Here is an 11,127-nt window from a genome sequence, read left to right as displayed (position 1 = left end):
GTTCCAAGTCTTGATCTATATAATTATTCAATTCAATCCATCAATACTAAAAATTTATACATTATGTCATGATATGAATGAAGCTATATAATCTCATTTTTTAATTCTCCTAAAATTTTATATTTTATTCAATTTAGTCCATGAATTCGAAATAACCATATCTTTCAATTTTGAACCTTGGTTTGAAAATCAACTTCAATTACATTCATTAGGGACCTTCTATTTCTTATTTATATCAAAATTGCACAATAATTTCACATGTTATTCACTTTAGTCCCTATATACAAAACTGACAATTAAACTTTACAATCTAATCCATTTTCATATTCTAAGCTTAAAATATATCATTTTAACACCAAATTCTTTAAGAAATCAACAATGGGTACTTTCAAAATTTTAACAATTTTATAAATTGGTACATGGGGTAATTAAATCAAGCTCCTGTGACCTCAAAAACATAAAAAATATAAGAAAATGACTTAATTGAGCTTACCAATTAAGGGTCGAATGATTCAACTTTTCCCTTAGGTTTTCTTCTTCAAGCTAAGGAAAGAAGAAGAAGAAGAAAATAATGGCTTTTATGCTTTTCCACTAACTTAGTAAATATAGTCTAATTATGATTTAATTAAGCAAGGTTAATCAACAAAATTATGGTTTATTTAACATTAAACTAATCTTAATTAACATTAGTGGACTTCATCAACATCATCTACTAACTAGCATTTAAAAATGGTTTAATTACCATTTTAGACCTTTGGCTAATTACTATTTATGTCATTAAGTCTTTGGCCAATTAAAAACCTATAGCGATTGGACTTTTATAATTTAGTCCCTGCGCCTAAATTAACTGTTTGTTCAAAAAAATTATTGAAAAAAACTTTAATATACTTTTATACAAATTTCATAAATTTTCATATTTAATTTTACGGAATTCAATTTACGAAAATGAGATTCCGAAATTGTCTTTTTCAACACCACTAAAAATTAAATTATTATAGAGCAAGCTTGAGGATACAAAACCCAAAAACAAGCACGTGTAGTTGATCAACAAAAGAGGCATATAACGTTTCTTTGAGACCCCTTTTGGTCTTGTTCAACATTGTCCTGGTTGTTGCTAGTGTTGATGTTCATGGCTACCTAACACTTATTGATTTGACAAATATAGGATTGTGATACAATACTAATATATGTATCGGTGGCTGTTGTTGATGTTCCTGCTTATTGGTGTGTGTTTTTAGAGCTGATTGGGTTTTGAAATTAATGCTTTAGGTGGGTTTTGAAGACCTGCGTAGTGCACACTGTGATGCTACTAGTGATTGGACCTCTATATTACAGAGGAGTTCAAACCTAAGGCTTGAGGACGAATCGTTGTCTTTTTATTTTTAAGGATGTGACCAAATACAATATGGAAATGCTTTCTTTTTCCTCTCGTTTTCTCTCTCAATGAAAATGTCCCTTTAAGAAAATGTAGCTTGGTCATTTATTAATCTCCTACCCCTTGAGTTCAACCCTCACTTCTTAAATAGGTTTTTTCTTTCCTTGATAAATTTTAAAGCTATCTTTAAGATGGACTCACCTTTCTGTATCAAAAAACAAGAAAAACAAATATATGTATGTATATTAAAAAATAAATGGAGAACCAATATTCATGAATTGATCCATACACCTAAATATGCATTTTACATATGCTTTTCCCTAATACATACCTGCAGATCTTTTGGTTGTGATATATGTTATAATTAATAACTTTGGCTAAAAGTATATATATATGTACAAAATAAGTACTATGATTCTTTTCAACATCTTTTTGGGATGGGGGCATGTGGTTGATAATCAATTGAGAAGGAAAGGAAAGACCTCCCATATTCCTATATATTATTAAGTAGTTATTGTAAAAAAATTAGCTTGAAGGGGGAAAAAATCTAAAAGAAAATAAGTAAACAACGAAATCCACTATTGCTAATATAGATTCCAGTTAGTACATATCAGGTGTATAGAAAGAAAAATGGGTCAAAAGAATAATTCTTTGTCGCCATTTTACTATAGCTTGGAATCATAGCTCTTTTCTCAAAGATATCTATCAATAAGTTATTGGTTAATGTGCTAACAAACTGTCCAGTAAAGATGAGCACATAAAATCAAATCAATAACTTGGAACAGTACTCTATTTTTATAGATAATTAAAAATATATATTTATTAAAAAATGATCCTTACCCAACAAAAATTCTGAAAATTTACTCCTAATTATAATATAGGAATGGATTCACATTTACATGTGGAAAACGAAAAAGAGAAAATAGAAATATTGCAGTTGGTATTGGAAGAATAACTGACAAAGATCGATATTAAGTGGCCTTGCATGGGCACCGCAAACAAAAAAAAAGAGGTTGTTGGTGTCTAGGGTTTTCCCGGGACGAATTCGATCCGTCTGTTGTGTCTGAGCTCTGAGCTACTTGTGCTTCATGCCGTCCTTTTCTTTTCTTCGCCTATATATGTATACTTTATGATTTATGCATGCATAGTGTATATATACGTGTGTGTGTGTGCAGATCAAATGCTTTACCCTTCACTCCTTTATGCTCTTCATGGTATGGATAGGACAAGAAAGTGATGCTACTACTAGTTTTTAACTTTTTATACCTATATATAATCTATATTATTAATAAAATATTTTAATCTTTTTATTTTAACAAATAGTGAAATTTAAATTTATACTAATTAAATTAGTAAAACTTTAAATTTATCACTTAACCAAAGCTTTATTTTAATATTTTTATACGTTTTTATTTTAATATGCACAATTTATTATCTCTATCAGTTGTATATTTATCTATACTATTAATAAAACCCCTTAGTTGGTGTCACGAGTCAAATATACATATGGTATAGGATTTGAACATACACCAATTAGATTAGTAAAATCTTAAATTTACCATTCAATCAAAGCCTTATTTTAATATTTTTCATATATTTTATATTTTAACATGTACAATTTATTATTGAAGACAAATATGTGTTCTAAATGTGTCGTTTTCACACGCATATGTGTGCGATAAGATATCTAGTACTATAAAAAATCAACTCCTAAGGAAAGTGACCATTCAAGGTATTAAAACTTAATAAACACCATATTTTGAAAAAGAAATAATTTTTAAAATGTATTATTGCATTTAAATTACTTGAGATTTGGATACTACTTAATGTTGAAATATATTTTTTTATAAATTTTAAATTCTATTATTATATTTTAATTATTTATTATTAAATTATACTTAATAAATTTATTTATGTTTAATTATTATTTTTTAACAATTATATTTTTATTTTATGTTTTCAACCCCGTCAAGATTTAAGGTTTTTAATGAAACTATTAAAATTATGTGTATTTAATTAATATTAATTTTATTTATTGCATTTTAAAGGTTATTTTATGAGATATTTTTAATTGTGTCTTTTAAGATTTTTAGATGTTATAATTTTATATCTTAAAATTTAATTATATTTTAATAAGGACATTTTATAAGTTTTTTAATTGTGATGAGTTATATAATTTGGAGGTTCCAATTTGTATCACGGTGCCTATAAATAGTCACTCTTTTATTTGTTAGATGCATGATAAGTTGTTTTTATGATTATTTTCATTTGTTTTTCCTTCTCATCATTTTAGTATAGATTATGTTAATTGTTTTTAATTTCATTGCTATCAATATTTTCACAATATTTGATCAAATAGAGGGAAGGGTTTCTATTTCATTTTCAATTTTATTAACAATTTATTCTTTGACTGAGCATAAGAAGCTTTTATTCTCTTCATTTTAATTAATATAGTTTTTTTTAATCGCGGCTTAAAATTTTTAAGGGTTATAATTTGTATTATTACATTGTATTAGAGGTTGCAATCTTATGGTATTTATAAGTAGAGATAAATATTAAAATTATACATTAATTTTGATACAATTTGTTATGTTATACATCAACTTTAATTTGGTGTATTTGTACATATCAATCTTTTATTTACTCCATTATCCATGTGGTACAATTTTTCATTAAGTCATTCGAAAATTGCTGACTTGATATTTTATTAGGTTAAAAAACAAACAAAAACAAATTTAAATTCTTTCCACTTAGATTTAAAGAGAAAACAAATCTTAGGAAAAATGGCTTCTTATTTGTCCCAATAAATCTATTTTTTAATATGGTGAAAATAATTTAAATTTGTTTGCTTGTTTTCTAATAATTTAAGTTAGTAATTTACACATGATTTAACCAAAAAATGTGCCACATAGATAACGAGTTAGTGAAATGTAAAAATTGAATCAAAATTAAAGTTTAATTTATATAAATACACCAAATTAAAATTGATATAACGTTACAAATTCTATCACTTATCCCTTATAAATAACCACTCTTTTATTTGTTGGATACATATTTTCATTTGTTTTGTTTTCTCATTATTTGACACATATTGTATTAACTATTTTTAATTTTATTGGTATTAATGTAACAACATTGACAATTTAATGTATACAATGTTTTATAAATTTTGATTTATATTTTTAACTACTTATTTCCTTATTATAAATTATTTACTCAATTTTTATTACTATATTTCAGAAAATCTCTAAATTTATAAAATTCAATTTTCCTTTTTCATACTATTTATTTATTATTATTTTACAATGTAGATAAATTTTTTAATGTCATTTTTTTATGAAATGAAAGTATTAATTATTATATTTTAATGTTATGTTTAAAGGTTGACAAAATGGTTGCTTATGTTGTGATTATTAATATATATATTATTATAATGATACGTGTATTAACCTGCAATTTGATTGTTGGAATTTAGTTTTAATTTGATCTTTTCATTTTCAAGCTATATATCATCAAACTTTAATTAGAATGTACATATTTTTATTTTGATTGTTTACAAATATATGTTAATTTTGTGAATATAACTTTTACTTACTCTCTCAAAATTTTCATTCCTATTTTTATTTTCATCATTTTCATAAAAATATAATTTGTTTATATGTACTTAGAATTAATAAAAGAAGATGATTACGTAAATGTAATGTGAAATTTTCACTTTTGATTGTGTTTTTGAAAAAAAAAATTTAGGGTGAGTTTGGATGGGTAGTGCGTTTACCTGTGGTTAGTGTAAAAACAGTGGTAACAGTGAGATTAGATACTATAGCAACATTGTAATGTAAGACAAAAAGTAGGCTAAACGCACCGCACCCAATCGCCCATCCAAACCCACCCTTAATAATGTTGTTGCTATTAAAATAAAATTATAACTGTAAACAAAAGATTCATGAAAACGATTAGGAAAAAATGGTAGACATTAGTATAGTAAAATACATAAAAACATTCATAACTTGCATTTAAAAGTTGGTGAATAGTTTAGATTTTGCATTTCTACTAGGCGAGGATAACAAAATAAACATCTTTTGAAAAGCCCCGAAAGGGGTATAGGCTAATTGAAAAGCCCGGTCCAGAGAGGTGAGGAAGAAGGATTAGGCCGCTTAGGCGGGAAAAAGCATGGCCCCCACAGTAATTTCCCGCCAAGGGGAGGGGACTTAAGCTGTTGTTCTTCTACCGGTTCAGGATGAGGGCAGCCCCCAGTCACTAGTGCAAGGGTTTTGTTTTGTGTTTCTTGAAGAGAAGAGAAGAGAAGAGAATGGAGGCGTTCAGCGGATGCTTTGTAGACGACAAGGCAATTAGAGTGGAGAACATATTCCTGGACTTCCTCAAGAGGTTTGATTTTGGTTACAGATACAGTTTTTAATCTTCTTTTCCAATCTGAATCTCATTTCTTTCTTTCCAAAAAAAAAAAACCAGCTTCAGGTTGGACCCGCGAATGGGGGAGTCGTATTACGAGTCGGAGATACAGGCGATGGAAGCGAACGGGTCTAGCACCATGTACATCGACTTCTCGCACGTCATGCTCTACAATGACATTCTCCAGAAGGCCATCGCTGATGAGTACTTGAGGTAAGCTGCCCAATTATTATATTTTAGTATTTGAGATTCAATATTGACCGCTATTGCTATTCCTGCTACAGATTCGAGCCATACTTGAAGAATGCCTGCAAGAGGTTCGTGATGGAGCAGAATCCCACGGTCATCGCGGAGGCGGATGATAACCCTAACAAGGACATCAATGTTGCCTTCTTTAACATTCCATTCACCAAGCGGTACACCTTTTCATTTCATCATCATCTCTCTCTACTGCTACTACTAGCATTAATTAGTCTAGATTTATTGTTACAAACAAACCAAGTAATACAGCAGTCAATTTATATGCTCCTTTTGCTAATGCATCTCCTTAGCCTGAGAGAATTAACCACTGCCGAAATTGGAAAGCTAGTATCAGTCACTGGAGTAGTCACTCGTACAAGCGAAGTCAGACCTGAGCTTCTCCAAGGATCTTTTAAGTGCTTGGAATGCGGAAGCGTTGTCAAGAATGTCGAACAGCAATTCAAGTACACTGAGGTCTGCCGTCTTTCTTAAATATCATATTTCTCTTCTTTTGTTGGATTTAACTCGTATTTTCATTGTTTTCCTACATTGCTAATACAGCCAACGACATGCGTTAGTGCAACATGTTTAAATAGAACAAAATGGGCATTGCTTCGACAAGAGAGCAAATTTGCAGATTGGCAGAGGGTAAGAGTGCAGGAGACCTCTAAAGAGATTCCTGCTGGCTCCTTACCTAGATCATTGGACGTTATTCTTCGCCATGAGATTGTTGAACTGGCTAGAGCGGGGGATGCGTAAGATTATTTGCTTTTTATGCATCCAACACTCACTCTGTTCCCTTTTGCCCCATTGCTCCCCTCTCTTTGTTTTCCCTCTTTTCTTTAACTTATACTTTTACGTGGTTATAGTGTTGTCTTCACTGGTACTGTGGTTGTGATACCGGACATATTGGCCCTAGCCTCCCCTGGTGAAAGAGCGGAATGCCGTCGAGAAGCTTCTCAGCGTAAGTCTTCAACTGCTGGACAAGAAGGTGTGAGAGGTCTTCGCTCATTGGGAGTTAGAGACCTATCCTATCGTTTAGCCTTCATTGCTAATTCAGTTCAGGTCTGTCTTTTATTGGCCCATTGCTGCATTTCGCTTAAAAGGCTTATTGCAGCATGCTTTGATCGATTTCTGAGAAAGATTTATTCTTCAGGGTGCTGATGGTAGAAAGGATGTTGACATTAGAAATAGAAAAAAGGCTGGTGACGAAGATGACCAACAGTTCACAGTTAGTTCTTGATGCACCTTACTTTTGTTATTATCCTCTACCTTGCTGTTATGTTCCATTGTCCATTTTACAAGCCTAAATTGTTCATGTTATGCCATGTCTACATCTTAGGATGTTCTTCAAAGTGTTTTTGCTTTATCTTCCTTTCTAAGCTTGCCTACTAAGTAATTGATCTACTTAAAGGTATTGTTGCCTTTCATATTTAAATTGATGATCTCATGACTATCGCACATTGTGATTTACATACATGACTCTTCAATTACCCTAGATCTTTGCTTAATTACTAAACTAGCTTTTATGCCACAAATGAACTAAAGCACCCGATGGTTTTTTATTCCATTTATTTTATCTAACTTGTAGTCGGAGGAACTTAAAGAAATCCAAAGAATGAGAGATACCCCTGATTTCTTCAATAAGCTTGTTGATAGCATTGCACCTACTGTTTTTGGTCATCAAGATATCAAGAGAGCAATCTTGCTTATGCTTTTGGGTGGTGTCCATAAGCATACTCATGAAGGCATTAATCTGAGAGGAGACATAAATGTTTGTATTGTTGGAGATCCCAGCTGTGCAAAGTCCCAGTTTCTCAAGTACGTGTTTTATTATACAGAGCTTGTGGGTTATAACTTGTAGAACTCAAATAACGGATGTCTTTATTCTTGTAGATACACATCAGGTATTGTTCCCAGATCTGTCTATACATCTGGCAAATCCTCTTCTGCTGCTGGATTGACAGCAACTGTGGCCAAAGAACCAGAAACTGGCGAATTCTGTATCGAGGTAAAATTTGTATTTACTTAATCTTATTGGTGTTATGCCCTATATTTGGTTCTGTTAACCATGAAAACTAGCAAGTTGTGCTCTATTAACATTGACAACTAAATGGAATGTCTTTGATATGATTCTTAAATACATGAAAAAGATTTATTATTATTATTTTTCTTGAAAGGATCAACCTGGTTGGAAATACTCTAAGGTGGATGACTTGAAATCTGGAAAAGAAGATTTGATTTGGAAATTGTATAAATTGTACAATAGAGTTCATAAAAGTACTGCTTCTGTGATTACTGTCAGATCCATGATTTTTATTGGATCTTACTTGGTAGTAAATTTGAAATACCTATGTATTATGATGCATCTTATACTTTATCACACATGAAGATTGCTGAATCATTTCCAATTTTTCAATATGCTTTAGAGATCTGAAATGTATACTTAGAGAAAATATGCTTGTTCACTTCTGTACCCAGTTGTCAACTCATCAATCTTGCCGAAAGAAAAAGAGACTAATCAAATCCTTGCTTTTATGTGTCTCTGAAAAATTACATCTGATCTTATTTCCAGGCAGGTGCTCTAATGCTGGCTGACAATGGCATATGTTGCATTGATGAATTCGACAAGATGGATGTCAGAGATCAGGTAAGGTTCATATTGTCTTACCAAAGAATAGTTTTGTACATTCAGAAGCATCTGGTGTCTGATATGTAATTCTGTGTGAAGGTTGCAATTCATGAAGCCATGGAACAACAGACCATAAGCATTACTAAAGCCGGGATACAAGCGACACTGAATGCTCGGACGTCAATACTAGCTGCAGCTAATCCTACTGGAGGGCGCTATGACAAGTCTAAACCACTCAAGGTTAGGACATTCTCATACTGCATAGAAAGCAATCAAGTCTGATTTGGATTGGCATTTACATTGTTTCCCCCAGTTTTTCAGTATTTGATGCTGATTGTAAGTTTGGTATATTTGCTTGTAAACTGATGCTCTGATACATTTCTCCTCTTCAGTATAATGTTGCTCTCCCTCCGGCTATTCTTTCTAGGTTTGACCTGGTGTACGTCATGATTGATGACCCAGATGATCAAACTGATTACCATATTGCTCACCATATTGTGAGAGTTCACCAGAAGCGTGAAGATGCACTTCAACCTGCTTTCACTACTGCAGAACTGAAACGATATATTACATATGCAAAAACTTTAAAACCAAAGGTTTCTGCACAACCTTTCACTGCATTGGATATGGTTATTTTTCATTACATTTGTATAGCTAAATGGTGCTAGTATAATGCAGCTAACCTCTGAAGCAAGAAAACTCTTGGTGGAGTCTTATGTTGCACTCAGACGAGGTGATACGACTCCTGGCAGCAGAGTTGCATACCGGATGACAGTTAGGCAGTTGGAGGCATTAATCAGGTTGTCTGAGGCCATTGCTCGAAGTTATTTGGAAACTCAGGTGCTTTATCTACCATAGAACATATTCTTTCATTATTATGCACCTTGAAGTTAGAAAATATTTCTTTTGCAGGTGCAACCACGACATGTTCGTGTAGCGGTGAGATTACTGAAAACATCTATAATCAGGCGAGTCTAATAACATGGCCATTGTAGAATCATGAATGCCCTTGTTCCATCCTTTCTTTCTCCTGTTTTTGTTTATTGTGGCATTCTTTTTCTTAATTGTGCAGTGTGGAGTCCACCGAGATTGATTTGTCTGAATTTCAAGAAGGAAATAGTGATGGTTCTGATGATAGAAACAATAATTTTGGACAAGCTGATGTTCACCCAGCTTCTGAAAGTGAAGGTAGAACTATATAAGCTGTTTTACTTGTATAACTTTCTTTTGATATATACTTGGCTTGAGGATTTATGATGAACCCATCTTTCTGAAAAAGTAGGTACTACCAATCAACAAAAGGAAGAATACAGGGTAAAGGAAGACTATTTTCAGAGGGTTACTCAGGCCCTTGTCATGCGCCTTAGACAGCATGAAGAAGCTGTAAGGCAAGAAGGTAAACCTGTCATGTCTTCACAATCAGCTTTATGGATTTCTTACTGAAACACGGGAATGAATATTTGTATTTAAAACTTTTGTATCAACCTAGCCTAAATTTGCTTCTGAAAGTGCAAGATCAAGACAGTCTATAAGAATGAGTCAATTTTATGTTCTGCAGAAACTGGCTTGGCCGGAATGAGTCAGGGCGATTTAATCCAGTGGTATGTGAATCAGCAGAATGAAAAAAACAACTACAGCTCTACTGCAGAAGTAGAAATAGAAATTAAACGAATCAGATCACTTATTGAGGTAAAGCTACTGTTGTTGTTGGTTTTTTTTATTATTTATAATTATTTTGTTTTTGAACAAAATGTGGTGATTTTTATGTATTTCCTAATAATTTGGGGTGACTACAGAGATTGATTCGGAGGGAAGGCCACTTGATTGTGATAGATGATGGTAGGCAAGAAGGTGGTGAAGGTGCAGCGGCACGATCAGCTAGAGATACCAGAATTTTAGCTGTAGCTCCGAATTATGCCATGGATTAATGCCACTGAAATCCCATTACAAGAATGAGCCAATCCAATGTGAAAATGATGAATTATTACCTCTGCTTGCATGCTTGGAAGATTGGGGTGGCAAAAAAAAAAGGTGAAGTGAAAGTAATGGAGGGCTTTCTTTTGCTTCTGCTGGTAGTACTAGTAGTAGCAGTAACCAACATTTTCTTTTGGGCCAGTATATGTTGTGTTACGTAGTAATGTGATGATGTATCGATGTTTAAGACTTCGCATCAGTTGTAACCAAGTAAAAAAGTATATTATATTGGTGTCTAAGTAGGTGTCTTTCTGGCTTGATTTGATTTAAGTTAATAATATTTTACATTAGATTTCTTATTTTGAATTCAATTCAAGTTATTTTTTAATAGACTGATCAATAGGTGACAATTTAAAGATTATTGCATTAGATTATAATAACTCTGCATTTGTCACATGTCAGTTAAATAAAATGTTTACAAAGGGAAAGCTGGATCTTATGCAAACAATTTGCCACGACTAAGCAAAAATCTTGCTTCTAATCTTGTAAGTTTTGT

General features: G+C 32.0%; 1 protein-coding gene across 2 annotated transcripts; it reads left to right on the top strand.

Moving 5' to 3' along the window:
• Window positions 1–5,439: 5,439 nt before the first annotated feature.
• On the top strand, window positions 5,440–10,930 carry LOC107908531 (DNA replication licensing factor MCM6). 2 transcript variants are annotated; one of them, XM_041089322.1, is made up of 18 exons: window positions 5,440–5,761; window positions 5,846–5,998; window positions 6,070–6,201; window positions 6,337–6,499; window positions 6,587–6,780; window positions 6,895–7,090; window positions 7,182–7,256; window positions 7,617–7,846; window positions 7,922–8,036; window positions 8,601–8,675; window positions 8,757–8,897; window positions 9,050–9,253; window positions 9,336–9,497; window positions 9,570–9,625; window positions 9,730–9,845; window positions 9,940–10,053; window positions 10,216–10,346; window positions 10,454–10,930. In XM_041089322.1, the coding sequence occupies exons 1-18, from the start codon at window positions 5,685–5,687 to the stop codon at window positions 10,583–10,585; spliced, it is 2,466 nt and encodes an 821-aa protein (XP_040945256.1). In that variant the 5' UTR covers window positions 5,440–5,684; the 3' UTR covers window positions 10,586–10,930. The 2 variants fall into 2 exon arrangements, with proteins under 2 accessions (XP_040945256.1, XP_040945255.1); XM_041089321.1 differs by having other exon boundaries at window positions 9,937–10,053.
• Window positions 10,931–11,127: the final 197 nt, after the last annotated feature.

The sequence above is a fragment of the Gossypium hirsutum genome, chromosome D02 (assembly GCF_007990345.1).
Source record: "Gossypium hirsutum isolate 1008001.06 chromosome D02, Gossypium_hirsutum_v2.1, whole genome shotgun sequence".
NCBI classification, from domain to species: domain Eukaryota; kingdom Viridiplantae; phylum Streptophyta; class Magnoliopsida; order Malvales; family Malvaceae; genus Gossypium; species Gossypium hirsutum.
The sequence above is the reverse complement of the archived record's forward strand: the minus strand, read 5'-3'. Positions and strand labels throughout refer to the sequence as shown.

Coding starts and splice junctions, on each gene's coding strand:
- LOC107908531 (XM_041089321.1), top strand. CDS start 5,685: ATGGAGGCGTTCAGCGGATGCTTTGTAGACGACAAGGCAATTAGAGTG. Junction 6,500..6,586: donor AGCAATTCAAGTACACTGAG/GTCTGCCGTCTT, acceptor TTGCTAATACAG/CCAACGACATGCGTTAGTGC. Junction 6,781..6,894: donor CTGGCTAGAGCGGGGGATGC/GTAAGATTATTT, acceptor ACGTGGTTATAG/TGTTGTCTTCACTGGTACTG.